The 19,473-nt window shown below is 36.7% G+C and overlaps 2 protein-coding genes and 1 pseudogene across 2 annotated transcripts; 2 read left to right on the top strand and 1 right to left on the bottom strand.

The window, feature by feature from the left end:
* The first annotated feature begins 494 nt into the window (after positions 1-494).
* On the top strand, positions 495-6,164 carry LOC18608333 (protein RAE1-like). The gene is made up of 11 exons (XM_018116508.2): positions 495-765; positions 900-986; positions 1,353-1,430; positions 1,678-1,871; positions 2,110-2,251; positions 2,728-2,808; positions 3,798-3,926; positions 4,195-4,272; positions 4,792-4,863; positions 5,684-5,764; positions 5,856-6,164. Exons 1-11 carry the CDS (start codon positions 706-708, stop codon positions 5,904-5,906), a joined length of 1,053 nt encoding a protein of 350 aa, XP_017971997.1. The 5' UTR covers positions 495-705; the 3' UTR covers positions 5,907-6,164.
* Positions 6,165-6,853: 689 nt separating this feature from the next.
* On the bottom strand, positions 6,854-13,650 carry BAK1 (BRI1-associated receptor kinase). Its single transcript, XM_018116033.2, has 11 exons — positions 13,105-13,650; positions 12,291-12,423; positions 12,124-12,195; positions 11,501-11,644; positions 10,409-10,480; positions 10,239-10,310; positions 10,010-10,086; positions 9,409-9,537; positions 8,981-9,322; positions 8,162-8,556; positions 6,854-7,518 (listed from the first exon to the last, which is right to left on the bottom strand). The coding sequence occupies exons 1-11, from the start codon at positions 13,184-13,186 to the stop codon at positions 7,201-7,203; spliced, it is 1,836 nt and encodes a 611-aa protein (XP_017971522.1). The 5' UTR covers positions 13,187-13,650; the 3' UTR covers positions 6,854-7,200.
* A 2,413-nt stretch (positions 13,651-16,063) lies between these two features.
* Positions 16,064-19,473, top strand: LOC18608335 (laccase-14-like; annotated as a pseudogene).

Here is a 19,473-nt window from a genome sequence, read left to right on the forward strand (position 1 = left end):
CTAAACATGTAAAAATTTTATTTTAAATATGAAAAAGTTAGTACTACTACATATTTGGAGAATTTTAAATGGAAAATATTTTAGGTTGATATAAGGAGGGGGGTGCTGCTAAACTCGAGACAGGGGTATCTTTGAACGTAAGAGGCAAAAAGGCATTGAACTATTTGATAAAAAGTAAAATAGGGTTAAAATCGAATCAAGAATGTGGTACAGCGTTAAAGCCTCTGAGCTTGGAGGGATGAAATTGAAATTTTATTTTCTGAAATGGATCAAATTGAAATTACATAATATTTTTCTTGCAAACTGAAGTTTGAAAGTTTGAGAGTCAAAATTAAAAAAAAACCGAAAATGTATATGGTTAAAAAGTAAATAGTCGGAAGCTATATAGAGGTAAATCGCAATTTTCCCTAGCTTTATTACATCCAGGTCGTCCTATCGACATCGGCCACGTGTCAACCGTTATTTACCTGCTGCGTTCACTCAACGCTACACGGACTGAGACAGTGTTGAGCTCTCGAGATATAGAGCTCCGCCCGCCCTTTTCCTGTTCCCTCTCTTTGAAATCAAAACCTTCCATCAGACAGCCCCTTTTTTTGTCCAGCTTCCCTTTCTCTGTTCTGTTCAAATTCTCTCTCTCGTTTTTTCTTTATTTCGCTTTTAACTTGTAGCATAATCTTGGTTAGAAAGGAGAAAAGCTTCGCTCAAATGTCGAATTTCTTGACAGCGACGACGCTTGGAAATCCAAATCCAAACAAGTCTTTCGAGGTAGATTTTCTGTTTTAAGAATATATCTTTTTTTTATCTTTTACGACTACAAATTTCCCTTGTTTGATCAGTAATCAAAGGGAGATAACTTTTAATCTTTGTTTATTTGATTTCCTTAATTACTGTTACATTAGGTTTCGGAACCTCCTAATGACTCTGTTTCAAGCCTCAGTTTCAGTCCTAAGGCTAATTTTCTCGTGGCAACTTCTTGGGATAACCAGGTATGTATAACGTCCACGTCAGCATATGTTATTATTATTTTAAACTCTGTTTGTCTACTAAGAAAATAACGGAAAAATAGGTGAACGTAGAAAGTTGTTAGGGTGCAACTTGCGTTTGGCATTGTTGCTTGGAGAACCGAAAGCTGCATGGAGTGTGTAAACGAATTATCTTGTTTAGCTTTCCTTACATGTACTCGAATTTTCTTGGCATCCAAACAAAACGGTTTTGAACTAATTTGATCGTGAAATATTCGGGTTATGCATTTAGATTTTTTAGTGAGCACATGCTTCCTTTTCCTCAAAATTCTGTTTGGTAGTTAATATCAGTTAAAAATGCTAACATATTTTTTTATATAATATTTATAGGTGAGATGTTGGGAGATAATGCGAAATGGAGTAAATGTTGCCAGCATGCCTAAGGCATCAATAATGCATGACCAGCCGGTAATAACTATTCTTTGATTTGATTTAATATTGTTATTCTTAATAATCAAGTCAGTAAGACTTAAGAGGACATTTGAACTTCGTGTCTAAGCTTCCTTGATGTTGCACTTTTGTTTTGCATTTTGCATCTTTAGGTCCCTAACTGCTAAATGAATGAGCAATTATGTTAAGCATTTTTCCTTTCGTTTTTAGTTTTTATTATTATTACTTAATTTTTTTATCTCTTTTTTGCTTTTTCTATGCACAGGTTTTATGCTCAACTTGGAAAGATGATGGAATGACTGTATTCTCTGGTGGATGTGACAAGCAAGTGAAAATGTGGCCATTGATGTCTGGTGGCCAACCAATGACTGTGGCCGTGCATGATGCACCCATCAGTGAGATGGCTTGGATCCCTGAGATGAGCCTATTAGTCACAGGAAGCTGGGACAAAACATTGAAGTCAGTCAAATATTGCATATCTATAAGAATTAATTGTTTATACGCGACTGAGACAGATTTCCATTTGTTTATTAATGAATGATGATTTCCTCTTATACTCTGTTATCACTGATGGTGGCCTATTTCTATGCTGATATATGGGTGTTCATGACAACCACACACTAATCTTTTCATTATCTATAAAGTCCATTGCCAATTTCCTTGCCTTTTAGTTGACAGATATTTCCCACAAATTTAGGTATTGGGATACAAGGCAGTCAAATCCGGTACATGTTCAACAACTCCCTGAGCGCTGCTATGCACTTACAGTGAAACATCCTCTGATGGTTGTTGGTACTGCAGATAGAAACTTGATTGTCTTCAACTTACAGAACCCACAGGTAAGGTTCTGTTATTTATGAAGTTCTACACATTTCAGTTCATTCTTTACTCTCTGTACAAGCATTTTATGTTGTAGCAAAGTTAATCATAGTGACTATTTCTTGTTTGTCATTGTCACTGCACTGGAAATAAAGAAAGAGAATGCCATTATATCAAGGGGCTCCAATAGCTAGCTGCCATGTCTGCAGAATAATCGATGTTAACATGTCATCAATTTCAGGGTGACATGCAGAATCGCCTCTCCATTGATACCTGTAGTATTGTCTGTGCTATAGAAAGCTTGGGTCTTCACAACTTAACACCTAGTATCTTTTGGATATGTTATGGACCTCAAAAGTATTACCATGTTACTTATGATTTGCTTTCTTTTTCTCCCATAATGGTAACATCAAAATTCGTGGTTCTTCATTTTATACCTTCTATTTTACCTTATGTTTTAAACCTAAGGTTTTTTTTTTCTTCCTGTCAAGTACAGACTGAGTACAAGAGAATTGTTTCGCCCTTGAAATATCAAACAAGGTGTGTTGCTGCCTTCCCAGATCTCCAAGGCTTCTTGGTAAGAATTAAAACCCATGTTTTTATATTGGTGCCATCCTATCTTTGGTGCCTTTGATTTCAACATATGGTTCCAAGCTTTTTCATTTTCTTATGCAGCCCAAATCTCAGTAAAAGTCTTGCCGGCAAATGAGCTAAGCGTATATAACAAAATTGGATAATTTAGATCGATGGATACCTCCATTTTAGACTTTATTTTGGTGCTAGCTACTTAGCTTAATGCCTACATCATTGTTAATAAATCTAAAATATAATTGTCTCTTGTTGCAGACATCAGAGGATTGTATTTGATTTCTCATATTTTCATATATGGTCCAGTTAGCACATACTGCGTGCCACTGGTTGTATTATGGATTAATGAGGCAGCCATCTCTGAAGTTTTGGGATGCCATGACCTTCATGAGATTTTGATCTTTTATCAATGATGAGCAATTTGAGAGTGGTTATTGGCACTTCACCTTTCAAATTAAGTTCAAATGCACCATGGCTTTCTATGGCCTGAACAATTTGGCATTTGTAATGCATGTTACAGGACATTTCATCTAGACTTCAGGAGAGGCCATTATCATTCTTTTGGTCCTCTAAAATTATGTAGAACAATGGTAACTTGTTTAGGGATATATATACCTTAGACTTTGTGAGGCATTTGGCTTCTTTTTTCAGTGAACTAATAGTATGTTTCATATGATAGTACTGTAGCGATACTTTCTTCTTTTTGGGCTTTGTTTATATTCAATTCTCTTTAATATGTTGTATTCTTTATTTACTCCTAATTCTGCCATATTGTTATTGCACATTACTTTTATTTTTTAAGCTGTATGTAACATCTTAAATTTTATTAAAAGTATTGTTTATAAAATAAGTTTCTATCATATTATGTTGGGAAGGTTCCAACTGAAATTATCATTTTTTTCATGTTTGCTAAATGTTGTATGTGAAGGGATAAGGCCAAATAAAAGGTAATGATATCTGCCTTCATGTTCTCTTTAGGTTGGATCAATAGAAGGACGGGTTGGTGTGCATCATTTGGATGATCAGCAACAAAGCAAAAATTTTACTTTTAAATGCCATAGAGAGGGCAGTGAGACATACTCAGTCAACTCTCTAAATTTCCATCCTGTAAGTTTATTCACTGATATTGTATCATATTCCTTAATTTACATTTTTTAACATGTCACTCAGTAGATTGTTGGAAGTTTTTGTGTTTTCATGTGTTGGCAACTAAAAGGTATCACTGATTTTGTTGCTCTTTATCTCGCCTAAGTGGTTATGGTTGATTGATTAAATTGATCTTATTTCATTATATCTTATAGACTGTTTTCATTACATCTCAATAGACTGTTTTCATTACATCTCAAGATCTTATTCAGGTGTCCCTTTATTTCAGGTGCATCACACTTTTGCAACTGCTGGTTCTGATGGAGCTTTCAATTTCTGGGACAAGGATAGCAAACAGAGACTGAAGGTGCATCCTACATTTGGTGCAGTTTGATCTTATTACGTTAAGATTAATATCTATTGCTTTTATTGGAAAAAAATTGCATCTGTACTTTTTTCAAGTGGTAAGCCAGTTTTGAAGGTAGATGTCTTCGCATTTTCCCATTTTTTAAGCATGTCGAAACGCACTTAAAAGATCATCTTTAAAGGCTTGTGACACTTTTTGTGTGCCACTAGGCCCATTTCATTAGCTGTTTCATCTCATTGAGATTTTGAGACATGTATGTAATGTATATAGACATGCACATACACACTCATGTAAACTGTCTTTGTGGAAGTGACTTTACTTATCAAAATCATCCAAATATATCTATCCTTAAATTTGAATCCCATTGTGGTTACTTCAAGTGCATTAAATTCAAGTCCTCTGATTGATTAAGACTCGTCTAATTTAGACTAGAGAGCACTTGTGCTCTAAGTTTCTTACCTCCCATATCAAGCTGACAATCTAGTTATCTAATTTTGACTCTACCTGATCTCATCCCAGGCCATGTCCAGGTGTAGTCAGCCAATTCCTTGCAGCACTTTCAACAGTGATGGCTCCATATTTGCGTACTCGGTATTTCTCATTCATGTATTTGAAAGCTACGCTGATTTTGCTTGCATTAGTCGATCTCCATTGCACTCTATCTCTCCCCATGCTCATATAGATGGTATTTTATTATCTTACAGAAAGGATCTTTTGTATGTCGGTGAATGACTGTATTGTGATTATTTCATGTTAGATATTTCAGGGGTTATTGTGTTTATTGCATGGATAAAAGAGTGCTTACCGTCCTTTACTTCCATGCAAAACCAGAGTGTGACTATCTTCACATAAGACACTTGCATGACATGACGATCCTAAATCATTTAGGTGTCTGCGCAGCTACTCTGCATGAATAAATCATGCGTGTTTGCATCGCAGGGAAAGGAGAACAAGTTGTTTCAGCTGTACGATAAAGGTGTACACAACTAACCATAAGGATCTGGATTTGAAACAGATTTCAGGAAACCATTTAAGATAAATTATGCATTGCAATGGGCAAAAAGGGAAAAATAAAAAAAAAACAAAGAAGCCCAGTTTTCTGTCCAATGGTTCAAAGATTTAACTATAGTAGGTTGTTTAATGTATTATGAACTATGCATAGAAGATCATGGGTTAAGAAAGAAGTGGGTTTAAATTGAAGTACATGAAGTGTTGTGCTAAATTTATAGATAGATTTCCGAAATAAAAAATCTATGAAGTATTTGTGATAGTCTGTTTTTAACTGCTATCTGTTTGAATGGGCTTCAGAAAATCTAGATAATTCCTTCCCTCATGCCTGATAAAAATCCCTTGCATTGTTTTCAATTTGAATTTTTAGCACTAATATGTTTTTTGAAACTTATTTTGACAGGTGTGTTATGACTGGAGTAAGGGTGCAGAGAATCATAATCCTGCAACAGCAAAGACATACATTTTCCTCCATCTGCCACAGGTGTATAGACTGTCTCTTGTGTTTTTAATTAGTGAAGCCTCCATGTTTTGCTTGCTATTTAATGTATTCTTGCATGCATTGTGGTATGCAGGAATCTGAGGTTAAAAGCAAGCCTCGGATCGGGACTAGCGGTAGAAAGTGAAGCTGAAGAAAACACCCATTCAAAGTTGTTTTGCCTGTACATAAAACATTAATCACTGTTATCCACACTAGTAAATGTAAAAAATTAGGATAGATCCTTGTTGCCAGCACAGAGCATAGTTAAGGAAAAGACAAGATTCATTGTAGGTAGGTCTTTGAATCACATATTTGATCCGCATGAGCTGAGTTGTAGATCCCTGTGCAGATAAGGTGTTACATACTTCATACTTTCCCCTGGTATTTGACCGGCAGTTAACCAGATGCCATCTGCCCAGATGTTGGAAAAATTATATTAAAATCTTTTGAGTACTTGGGAGATTCAAATTCAACTGTTAGATGAGGTCAATGTAGGAGTTGAATTAATATAATCAGTCAACTGCTCTCCTCGTAGGGTCTTATTCTTACCCCCAAATGAGAGAAAGTTAAAAAGAGAAAGAAAACCTGCCTAGTTAGGGGGTGTTGGTTGATCTAATTCAATTCAATCCGATTCTATTCCATCGAGTCTCGCAACATTCGGTCATGTTCTTAGGATTTTGGAGCACCTCTACTCATGCATCGACTTATTTCTACCTTGTATCATGAGTCATGACTGAAAGTTAAAAACTCGTATTGTTCTGGACCTGCCGTGCATTGCTGGCCGTCTGTTCGCATGCCCTTTCCATTAGGTGGTTGACATGGTAAAAACTGAATGTGGAGAGATGACGTGTCAAAATTTAGGTGTACTTAATGTGGATGATCGAGAGCAATAAAATAACGGGGGAAATGCTCTATGGAAGATTAGCTAGTGACATTATCCTCTCAACATGATTGGCAGTTTATCCGATCGACGGCCCAGTTTCAATCAAAACTCGAGTACAAGTAAATACTAAATGGTAATAAACCTCATCGTATATAAAGAGAGATGTGGGGCCCTCTTCAGGAAAGTAATAGAAAAAAATAGAAAATAGCTGCGGTAAACGATTTATGTATTTATTCGTGTAACAGTCTTCACTAACGTTTTAGTACCTGAAAATAACATGGGTGCGTCTATCGCCCTTCTTGGCGTGGTTCTTTTTTCTAGCACCTAATATTTCTTGATTGCAGTTTCCCAACCCTATAAAAATTACAGCAAACAAGTCCATCATACAACATGTAATTATAAATTACACGACAGGATAAATGGGCCCCCAAAATGAGAGAGAGAAAGAGAGAGAGAGAGAGAGCGAGAAAACTATATGCACAAATGTGAACAATGCTGCTGCGACTCTAACATACAAAAAACCAGTTGCCTGAAGACTTGTATTTGCAGAAGTGGGTCATCTGGGACCAGACAATTCATCTGGAGGGATGTGAGAAGTGGAGTCTGCAATAATCCAATTAGCATTTGGGTGGTGCATATGGTTAAACTCTTGGCGGAACATTTCCTCTTTCTGCCACTCTTCCCATCTTTCAGCCAAGCCATCGCCCTCCAGCATCCTGACCACTTCAGACATCTTAGGCCGTTCCATTGGGGAGCCTTGAGTGCACAGAAGAGCCACTTGGATTAGCTGTTCCACTTCTTCGTCTATGTAATTACCCTGGAGATCAGCATCAACCAGCGTTTCCAACCTCCTGTCTTTCAGAAGCCCTTTTACCTGACATTTCAGCATTGCATTGCTAGTAAGTTTAAGGGGGACAAAACATAAAACAAAAACCATTTGCACCGGTGCTTAGCTTATTTGAATTTAATAAAATTGCAGTTGACAAAGATGTGAATCTTAGTGGGATAAAAAACTCATGCAGCACAGATCAATGTCAAGATTATAATAAGTAATTACATAGGCTTCCCAAAAACCCATTCGTTTTAAATCAAGTTCATTTGAAAATAATGTTGCCTTCTGAGACATGCTTCATAACATACCCAAAATTAATGAACAGAAAGGATCAAGGAACCCACCTATCTTGCTTGCTAACAAATTAAAAGAAAATATATGGATCATCTCTATCATAAAATTTTAACAACTACGACTATATTTTTCTTTTTTCTAGGGAAAATACTGTCAAACTTCAACTATTATTAGTTTTCCGCTTTTCCATTTTACCTTGAAAGGTAAATAGAGATAAGCTCCACTCTGCTATAATGGTAGTTCTGCTATACTGTACTGCACTTAACCTATTGCTTTTGGTCAACCAATTGAAGCAGTAACTGGAAAATTCCAACACTAGACAAGAATGACAGAACTCAAACTTTGAAATGCATCACCATTGAGACGTGCATACTAGGAAGACAGTACATACCCAATCAAGTAACATGACATCATCATCATTTGCCAGCCGAGCAAGATCAAAAGCCCTCTGTCCTGTAATGAGTTCAAGAAGCATAACACCGTACCCAAAAACATCAGTTTTCTCTGATGACTTTCCAGTTGATAGGTACTCAGGGGCTATATGACCAATAGTGCCACGAACAGCAGTTGTGACATGAGTATCTTTGTAATCCATCAGTTTGGCCAGCCCAAAGTCTCCAACAACTGCTTCAAATTCCTCATCCAACAATATATTTGCAGCCTTCACATCACGGTGTATAATCTTAGGGTCACAATGATCATGCAAATATGAAAGCCCCCTTGCAGCTCCCAATGCAATCCGTTTCCTTATAGCCCAATCAAGCGGTGCTTGAGACTCCAGACGCTCTAGAGAATGTAACAATCAGATCGTTAGATGGTCCATCATAGCAAGAAGAGCTCGCAAGTACATAGGTTCCATGAATTTCTCAAAATTCCACTTGGATTTAAAGGCAATCCACATTTACCAAACATATAAATTTATCAGAAGAAAGTCAATGTTTAAAAAAAAAATTAGGATATGTGATCATAGTTAAAATTTTCTTCACAAACAGGAGAAGCAATAGACGAGACAACAAGGTTTAGTTATTGACAGAAGAAGCAATAGAGCAGATATTGATAATTGAAGCTCAAACATGGTTAAATTATTGACATCACACATAAATGGTAACCAGAGGAACATATATAAAACATATAACATACATAATACAGACAGCACTGGAGAAACAGGAAAACATATGACTAAAGAAATAAATGAGACAACAGCCAGTACCTCTTAAACAGGATGCAACACTACCATTAACCATATAGGGATAGACTAGCAGCCGTTCTGTAGGCGTCATGCAAAAGCCACGGAGGCGTAGTAGATTCCGATGCACAGCCATACTTATCATTTCTACTTCTGTTTGGAACTGCAGCTCTCCACCTTGAGTACGCTCTTCTTTCAGTCTTTTTACTGCCACTAGAGAACCATCAGCTAAGCGACCTTTATAAACTTTACCAAAACCACCTCTACCCAGAATGCTTTTGTTGCTAAAATTATCCGTTGCCACTTGTAGTTCACGCAAAGAAAACCTTTTAAGTTGTCCCAAATGAACTTCTGGGTCCTCCTCAGCTATAAAGAAAATTAGAAAAAGTGAATACATTGCACACCACAACAGCATAATATCAATTAAAACTATCTTTTGAAAATTCACTAACCAGGTACATCAAAGAAATGATCTTGTGGTTTCCTTCTTCGCCACCAAGCAAGTACAATTGCAGGAGCAGCAAACAACAGGGCAGCACCAGCAGCAACTCCTCCAGCAATAGCACCAGTGGCACTATTACCTGCCAGTGTGAAGTTAGATAAATGTAGATACTGTTAGTACATCTGTATCATGAATATTCATTGCCATTAACATTCTCAGCTGGTACCAACTCCAATGCAGTAGAAAATGTTTCAACAGAGAACTTATGGGCTGGGGGATTGAAGGTACAGAAAATTTTCTAGTCCATTACGGAAGCTAATGCCATTCCTAGGTACTATCATCATCAGATTTTAGATATGAACTCAATGAGACCTTCTTCAAAAACAATCCCAGATGTAAGAAAGTTCAGGATCAGTAATATACTTGACCTACAGAAATTAGTTGTATGTTACAGATATGTGCTGATACTAAAACAGTTGTAAATGCAAGGAAAAATTCCAAGGAATATTGCAGAAAAAGAATAAACAATTATACAAGAGAAGCAGGCACCAAAGTTAAGCACAGTTTAGAGCTATTAGCAGTGATAATAATGAATAAAATCAGGAACCAACCTGATGGAGTTGGAGTCGTAGGTGAGATAGGAGGCGGTGGAGCAGGTGGAGGATTATTGAGTAGATTATTAGCAAAACTGTGAAAAAGAGATGCAGCAATTAGTGCATCAATTTAAGAGACTGACCTGAGAGTATTAAAAATGAAAAAATGGGAACAATGGGTGGTGGTGAGGGTCAGGAGTTAGAAGTGAGAGGGTGAGAGGAAAATGAGATAGCATAAGAGAAAAACCTGATAGGAGTGAATAATGAAAAGGAACCATTGACTGGAACATCTCCTACTAGCAGATTGTTTGAAAGATCCCTGCATCACATAATATAACATCACACACCATTAATATATTGTTCTTGAAGCTAAGTTAAATAGCTAACGTGGAAAACAATTCTGATAGCAACACTCACAGTACTTGCAGTGAGTTAACAGTAGTTAAGGACATAGGAATTTGTCCTGACAAACTGTTGTTGTTGAGACGCCTATTCCACAGAAAGAAAGCATCAATCATATTGCACATTGATAAGATGACTAGATATGTAACTGATAAATAATCATGCTTATATATAATCTTAGCACAGATATGAAAACAAAAAGCCTATTGCACGAGGGAAACCATTTCTATATGGCCCATATCATCACAATGTCATCACTTAGAATTCACTCAGCTGAATGGTTTCCTCTCTTTGGGTATTACACTTGATGTCCAATCAGTCTGTTGCTGTCCAAACAAGACCATGACTGAAGAAGAGAAGAAAGAAATACAGTACAGAACTTGGGAGTTAACACCTACAACCACAGTGAAAGGATCTGGTACCTTGGACCTTAGCTAGTCTTTGGTACCATACTATCCCATCTGTAAGCTCATTAGATAAACGTTATTCTTTTTGGAAGCCAATGACTAAACTGATGAATTTTTCAACAATCAAGAAGTCCTCAGTCCAAGGGGAAGTGTCATTGGGTAGTTCTAGGTTCTTATTCCCAATCTAATAATTTTAGGAATCCTAGTGCAATTACAATTAGCTAGTCTATGCCTACACACACACACACTTATATATATTACATTTAGTAGAGTAGAATTCTATAATGATGTATATTGATAAGTTCTTGGAGAACTCTAAAGTTGTGAAACTAAATGATCCCTTCTTCCTTTTCTTCCTCCTATCCCTATTGCTAAAATGTTCTCTGAGTTGGGGGGAAGGGTTAAAAGACATGAACAAAGTTTCAGCATCCCCAATAGGCTTACATCCTATCTCCTCTTTCCATTAACCAACTTTCTGCATACAAACATGGAAGAGAAGAAGAAATACTTATATCTACCAAATTACAAAACAAGCACATATTCATAATCATACCATTACACCAATCCAATACAGCTAGCAATATATCAACGCGTAAAAGCCTGCTTCAGATATACTGAAACACATATGATTAAAAAGCAAGATCACAAAATAAATAAATAAATAAATTAGCCACATAAAAAATGTAAAATGTGTTCGTACAGGAAACGCAGTCTTGTAAGCTTGCCCAGAGTAGTTGGAATGTGCCCGTTTAAACCATTCAAGTAAAGATCCAAGCTCACCAGGTTTGTCAAATTTCCAAGCTCCTCCGGGATTATCCCAGTTATGTTATTACTATAAAGCTCCCTGTCATAAAGAAATAACTTGGTAATTCTACGGCATAGGAAGTTCAATAGAAGCACATAATCCAAGTATCTTTGTATGAAATATGCAACCAAATGCAATGGATAATTACCATTTTCGAGATTTAGATGGCATAACAAATAAAGCCCAATGCATAGCTACAAAAGTATGGAAAATCTGAGCTTAAAATCTATTTATTGGAATTTCATACTTAACTCAGGACTTCTAGAAAGTTATGTTTATTTGATGTTACAGTTATGAATTTAAGAAAAATGATTCTAATGAAACTTATCTACTACAACCAAATCATGGAATGTAAACTAAAGGAAGTCCCAATCAATCAAAAATGTCATTGACTACTTGGCATAGCATGTCGGTGTTATCTTTTTCCTTTATTAAGTTATCTATCTTTTGCTGCTTCCAAAATAATTCTAACGATGACGAGCAGTATGTAATCACCAGGTCTAAATTTATCAACTTACAAATACTGCAAATTGGTAAGCTGCCCAAGCTGTGAAACCAATTGACCAGATAGATTTGCATTTCCAAGATCACTAAATTGACAAAAGGAAAAACATTTATTACGTCAAATTAGAAACTAGAAAGTAATATTAACTGCAGAAGCAAAAACATATACAAGTAAACTTACACTCTTGTTACACTATTTTCACTATTACATGTAACATGAAACCATGTGCAAGGATTAACAAGGGTTGCATCCCAACTTTGCAACACATTATTAGGGTCAGCTAAATTGGTCTTCAATGCATTCAAAGCATCACCTGTTTCATACAAAACAAAGCAATCGATTATTGGTGGTTGTAAAAAAACGTCTCAGAAGTCAGCAAACAGCATATACATCTTCCGAGGAAACATATCTATCATAGAAAAAAGTGAACAATTGCTTCCATAATTACTATTAGTACATGCAAATGGAAGAAGTATGTTTCTCAATTTGCAACAATGAACTTTGAAAAGGAAACAGGGCAAAGAACATATATTTAATTACATTAACAAAAAAAACTCGTAGAAAAATTCAAATCACACCAGAAAAATATTTGAAAGAGCCAAAACTCAACCATAAATTTGAAGGATTTAAAACAATGAGAACATTATACTATCCAAACCTCGGATATTCACGAAGAAAAAGCATTGCTTAAGTTCACCAGATTAAATATCGAGAACTAATAGGTAATCATAACCAAATTTTTGCAGAAAATAATCATTACGAGCGTGCAACTATCCTTACAGTGAAGTCAATCAATGCACTGAGGCTAATTGAAATTTAAAACAAGCAGTCAACCTTATGCCATTGCTAAACAAATCCAATAGCTACTAACAAATTCTCAAAATTTGAATCCTAAATTTCATTTAACAGACCTAAAAATTAAGAAAACAGTAATTCCATTTTAAAGGCCATAAAAAAATCGGAATACAAAAAAAAGGAAATAATCATAACGAACCTTCCGCATTTCCCGCGACTCTGAAAGCCAAATCCAACACCAAAATCAACCATAAAGTGACGGAGATTAATCGCTCCATCATTTTCCTTTCTTTGTTTTTGTTCTTCTTTTTCCCTAGCTCCTTCAGATTAAACGAGCTAAATCCCCCAAATCGTATCAATCTTCCCCATGACGAATCGTGGAGCCATCAATTCAGTCTGAAACGGACCTCCAAAATCACACACATATTGGCCGTTGACCGAATCAAGGAGCAAAAAGGAAAAAAAAAAAAACAAGAAACAAAAAACTTGGAAAACACTCTTCTGTGAACTGAAGCCAAAAAAAAAAAAAAAAGATTGATTAAAGATTCCAGAAAATTCCTGGCTCTCTCTCTCTCTCTCTCTCTCTCTGTCTGCCTTCCACAACGTAATTATGCTCTTTTTCTTCTCTCTGTATTTTTGAAGAAAATTGGAAAGAAGGAGAGAAATTGTGTTTGGTAAGGGGGAAGAATCGGAAGTGAGGGGGCTGTCTTCTTTTTCACCTATGAAAAATATTAGACTATTTTTCTTTTATTTTTTTAATAGTTTTGTTGGCTTAGTCAAAGTAGCTCCATTAAGTCACCTCCATGTGTCTTCAAACCAAAAGAAAAAGAAAAAGAAGAAAAAAAAGAAGGGAAAATTAGCTTTGATTTATTTTGAGATGAAATGTTAAAGACGAGGAGCGAGAGCAAAAGCGGGTCAAAGACGCACGCTTCAAGCACAACTGGCCCCCACTTCTCCCATTTATTCCTTTATTACAAGCACGAAGAAAATATATATATATATATATATATACTCTTCTAGTAGCAGTGGTAGTAACTTTTTAGTCAAACTTAATCCTCCCACGGAGCTTTGTTTCAAAAAAACCAAGCTTTACTTTCATGCTTTCATGTCACGTGACACCCACGTGCTCGAAGATTATTAATGGAGTTGATTATTATTATTATTCTTCTTTTTGTGGTCTGTGGTTGAGAATTTATGCAAAAACACGGAGCATTAAAGCAGAATTCGCGATACTAAAAAGAGGCAGTACTAAGAAATGGAAACTCCTTAAATTGGGGATCCCTGGGAATCTAAAACTCAAGATAACCAATGATTCATGAGAAACAGACTTTGGATTACAAAATCAGTGTGGTAAATACCTGTAGTACTGTAGCACTTTGATTTTGTATATATTTTCTATATATATATAATACTCGGAGATGGGTAAGATGACAATGATGGTATTCGAGATTTTAGTTGAAAATTTTGGCATGGTTTTAGGGGACCACTAGGGTTGATTTGGACTAAATTTATGAAAGCAACTGGTAGACACAATGATTCTTTAGACACAGTCTTACCCCAAGTATGCAAGCAAAGACGACTCTTTGGACTGCAAGGAGAGCACTAGAATTTCGACCTCTTTCTCAATAACAAAGCATGACCTACTTAAATTTCTATTCCACGTCCATAATTAGTCAAATTTTGGGTTATTGTTATTGTATCTATGAGGGTCCAATGGCCCATAATCAGATTCAACCCCATTTTGCTTTACCTATTCAGCGTTAAAATCATTTGATTACTTGACACCAACTATGATTTTAGCTGAAAAAATGTTGATTACTTGTTGTGTGGTTATACTCATTTTTTTATGTTTTTTATTTTGACAGATTTCAATATTTTTATATCTTTAAAGAATTAAATTTATTTGATGAGAGTTTTGATTAATAAGATTAACATTTATCCTTTTGTATAAATTTTGATGTGAGTATTCGATTTTGATAGGCGAAAGAATGTTGATTAGATGGAAATTGTGTATATTTTGAATAATTATATATTTTTTTATATATTTAAAAATTTAAAGTTTTGTAAAGTATATATTTTGAAAAGATTTTTGAAGATACTACATTTGGATTATTATGATATTTATTGCCTTACCTCCTTAGGACTTGTCCCGTTAATACCGTAATTTTCTTGGAAATAGTTACATTAAAAAAAAATTGAAAGAACGAATAATTAGTGAGCAAAAGGACAAAGGGGAATGGTAAGTGAAAAGAGAATTTACTGGTTAAGCAAAGCATTTGGATTGGGCAAGCAGTGCAAGTGTCCAACTGTGCAAGGAGTTGGCCCAAAATCTGGAGAGTGGTCAAGACGCTGTTACGCAGGGCACCGGCGGCTTGACTCAAAGCCCGCCAAACCCGTACATGTGACACGGTTCACTGACTCCATAATTTTCATACCGACTGGGACAACTCTTTAATTCCTTTCAAAAAAAAAAAAGAAACATTAAAAAATTACAGAACAACCCCACTCCTCATAAATCAATAATGTACTATGCAAAAAGAAACCTGCATATAAATGATAATTATTATAAACAACAAATTATACTTCACCATCTTTAAAGAGTTTTAATTACTTTTGCTTCACCGATTCCTATTAAGATCAGCAGTCAAAGAATCCCTGTTTTTCCCTCTTTGTAGGCAAGCAGCAAGTCTTAATTTCCATATCCAGCAAAACCCAAATCACTCCTATGTAAACTGCTTAGCAATAATCAATTCGACTGGTGAGCAAGAAAAGAAAACATTTTTTTCCATAAATTAATATAATGCTCTGGACATGGCTTGATCACGGGGTCAATGTTGCTTAGTTGCAATGGAAACAATAATGATGCTATTCAAATTGTGCATAATCTGCCTCGTAAGTAAAAGCACATAGTTTGCTTGTACATATATTATTCGGGAAGTTTGGCGAGTAATTTAAGTCCCTTCCTGTGTATGCCACCTAAGCAGAAGAGACTCCATAAAACTACTTGGAAAACTGCAGTAAAATCCGCGAGATATAGAAGGAAAGCAAAATCAGCGATGGAATCGAGTACAAAAACACAAAGAACAACAAGAATGCTCCATTTTAAAACCTCTTATTGTTTTCCCTTTGGTGCAGAATTTTCCATATCGAAACTACCGATGGGGTCTGGTGTAAAGAGTTTGGCAATTCTTGTTTTCTATATTTCTATAATTTACAGTGCATGTGGGAAGGTCCATCACCACGAGTTTGTGGTATAGGAAGCTCTCCATCTCTCCCTCTGATCACAGGCACGCCTACGTACGTTAATTAAATTACACATGTTTCTGATTCTGACATCGTGTTATTGCAGGTGGAATCATCACCTTACACTCGATTATGTGGCACCAAGGAAATCCTGACCGTGAATGGTGAATTCCCAGGGCCAAACATTGAAAGCTCGTAGGGGGGATAAAATGATTATTGAGGCCTGCAACAAAGCAAGATACAATATAACCCTTCACTGGTATGTTGCTTCTGATCAGATTAAAATGCCCGCAAAGTACATGGAATTATTTGCGAAAACATGAACACTGAGAATTGTATAACGGCGAAGAAAAATTTTGCAGGCATGGGTTGAAACAAAGAGGAATCCATGGTCCGATGGACCTGAATACATTGCACAGTGCCCTATTCAACCATGAAAGAAATATATGTACAGGGTAAAGATATCTGTAGAAGAAGGAACAGTGTGGTGGCATGCACATAACGGATAGGCAAGGGCAACAGTCCATGGAGCAATCATAATTTATCCAAAGCGTAGATCTAAGTAACCCTTTCCAAAGCCTCACGCAGAGTTTCCAATCATACTTGGTATGTTAGTTGTCTGTAGCACTGCACATTTTTTTCATTTACATATGAAGACTGATCAATACGGATACTCCGGGAGAAAAGAAAGAAAAAAAAAAAAAGATAAATGGAACCATGAATATGCATTCTTAAATGTGCCAACTTACTTCAAAGCTCGCCTCTGATGCCAATGTTGCCAATGCAGGAGAGTGGTGGAAGAAAAATGTGCTGGAAATCCCAGAAAAGGCAAACCTAACAGGAGGGGGACCCCTAATTTCAGATGCATATACCATAGAACGGGCAACCAGGCTATCTCTATCCATGCTCCAAAAAAGGTACGTTATCTGGACATACAAATGTTATCTCATTTTTTTTCCCTATTTGCGTAAGGATGACCCTATATAATATTTGTTCAGAAAATCTTGCCTAATTAATGTTTTGTATCTCAAATGTAAGGATCCTCTAAAATGATGGTGGAGCAGGGTGAACGATATCTTCTTCGGATAATTAACGCAATCATAGATGAAAATATGTTCTTTGCCATTGCAAAACACAAGTTAACATTGGTAGCAAAGGATGGATTCTACATGAAGCCACTTACAACAGATTAATTGATGATTACACCCGGTCAATCCATGGATGTTTTATTGGAAGCAAACCAATCCCCTGGAAACTATTTCATTGCAGCTAAAGCATATGCTGATGCTGTAGGAGCTGGCTTTGATAAGACCATAGCAACAGCTTTTCTACAGTGTCAGGGCTCAAACTATTCCTCACGGTCTCCTTTGCCAAATCTTCCTCCATATAATAGAACACAAGCAGCAACCGACTTCACTAAGCAATTCAGAAGCCTGACTAGCAAACGCCATCCGGCCAAAGTGCCATTAGAAGTAGACACTCATTTGCTCTATACCATATCCGTCAATCTACTTGATTGCAGTACAGAGAAACCATGCACGGGTCCCTTTGGCAAACGGTTTTCTGCTAGTCTTAACAACATAAGCTTTATAACCCCCAAAATTGATATCCTTCAGGCTTACTATTATGGAATCAAGGGTGTTTTCGAAGAAGATTTTCCAAGAAAACCTCCTCATGAATTCAATTACACTGGTGATAACCTACCAGAAAATCTGCTGACACCTAGTTTTGGCACTAAGGTATTCGTTTTGGAATACAATTCGAGTGTTGAGCTGATTCTTCCGGGAACAAATGTGTTGGCCAGTGATAACCATCCGGTTCACCTACATGGCTATAGCTTTTATGTTGTCGGTCGGGGTTTTGGGAATTTCAACCCCAACAAGGACCCCTTGAAGTATAATCTTGTTGACCCACCTCAGGAGACCACGGTTGGAGTACATAAGAATCGCTGGCTTGCCATCAGGTTTAGGGTAGACAATCCAGGTCAGTTCATTTTATCTATTCTTGTTCTTTCACTATGTTAATTTATATAAAGTTCATCTTTATTACTATCTATGACTTTGATTTCAGGAGTTTGGTTGCTACATTGCCACACTGAGCGTCATAAGAGTTGGGGGATGAGCATGCTGTTCCTAGTCAAGAATGCAGCAACTCCTCAAAGTCGAATTTTCCGACCTCCTCATGATTTGCCAACTTGCTGGGGACAGCAGATCAACAAAGAGCATTGACTAGTTAAATAAAGGATTTGTTTCTCGTTTTCATGGAATAAAATTACTTCATGACTATGCTTCAGCTTTATGCAAATTTGAACTCCATATATACATAATACATGTAGGAGGAACGCCCAAAATAATCCAAGTCGCATTGACGTTTTAGAGACAATTTTGGCCTTCCAAGCAACCGCCATGCGACTATTTGATTGAGCTACAGAATATGCTCGCTTTCTTCTTTACTTTTATACTATGTTTGAAGGGTGTCTCATCAATTTCGCTATCTGTAACGATATTTATTTTGCTATGATATGGTTGAAGAGGGCCTCATCCAGACAAGTGCTGCCCTTTGATTCTAAGTCTTATGAATGATCAAACCCCCCAAAGTTTAGCAACTTTAGCTGTTGATCACTGTGTTGAAGTCAATGCATTGATTAGTTGATTGTGGCATCGACTCAACTTTAGTTTTTTTGACTAAGAGATACGTCTTGTTCATATTGCATAGTCCAAAGCAACTTTCACGTGGTTCGGAAGGGCGCAAGGGCAGCCGCCAGTGCCCAACGGCTAAAGCAAATCCCTGAGGAGAAAAAGAAGACCCTATGAACCAGTTCACTCAAGGGCTTTTAAAGGGTGAGAGATGGTTTGATCTAACAGCAGTTGGGCTGGTTCTCATTCAGCATCATAATATCTAAAGAGAAAAAGAGGACAAGTACACTTTGATCTTTCTTCTGCAATTTGCAATTATGTATGATGTTCCGAATTATGCATTATCGCCCAGAATTAATCGCAGTTGCACGCCAATCTCTAGTCCATAAGTTGATCGCTTAGAAGAAACAATGGAGCCCATTTGCTATAGATTCCAGCTCCAAGCCTCAACCCTTTGGAAACCCATTTATGAGGCCGTAAAATTAATAGCAGCTGAGCCTGAGAAAAAAGAACCGCAGAGGCTCATTGTCTGTGAGTCGAAGCCCATTTGGCAGTGGTTAGCTCCTTTCAGAACTTCTCTCCACTCTGACAAAGCCTTGTTTCTTTCTTTCACGAGGAATCGGGAAAAGGGGAGGAGCTCAATTTGAGTTAGAATTTGGCACCCTACCACAGGAACTAGTTAACTAGTT

This window comes from Theobroma cacao, chromosome 2 (assembly GCF_053813885.1).
Source record: "Theobroma cacao isolate CCN51 chromosome 2, ASM5381388v1, whole genome shotgun sequence".
Lineage (NCBI taxonomy): Eukaryota > Viridiplantae > Streptophyta > Magnoliopsida > Malvales > Malvaceae > Theobroma > Theobroma cacao.

Bases quoted from the DNA above. Each gene is read 5' to 3' on its own strand.
- LOC18608333 (XM_018116508.2), top strand. From the start codon at position 706: ATGTCGAATTTCTTGACAGCGACGACGCTTGGAAATCCAAATCCAAAC. The intron at 1,431-1,677 runs GTAATAACTATT...TTCTATGCACAG, and splicing joins CAATAATGCATGACCAGCCG to GTTTTATGCTCAACTTGGAA. The intron at 2,809-3,797 runs GTAAGAATTAAA...TGTTCTCTTTAG, and splicing joins CAGATCTCCAAGGCTTCTTG to GTTGGATCAATAGAAGGACG.
- BAK1 (XM_018116033.2), bottom strand. From the start codon at position 13,186: ATGATGGAGCGATTAATCTCCGTCACTTTATGGTTGATTTTGGTGTTG. The intron at 12,424-13,104 runs GTTCGTTATGAT...TGTATGAAACAG, and splicing joins AGTCGCGGGAAATGCGGAAG to GTGATGCTTTGAATGCATTG. The intron at 9,323-9,408 runs GTTAGTGAATTT...TTTTCTTTATAG, and splicing joins TCATTTCTTTGATGTACCTG to CTGAGGAGGACCCAGAAGTT.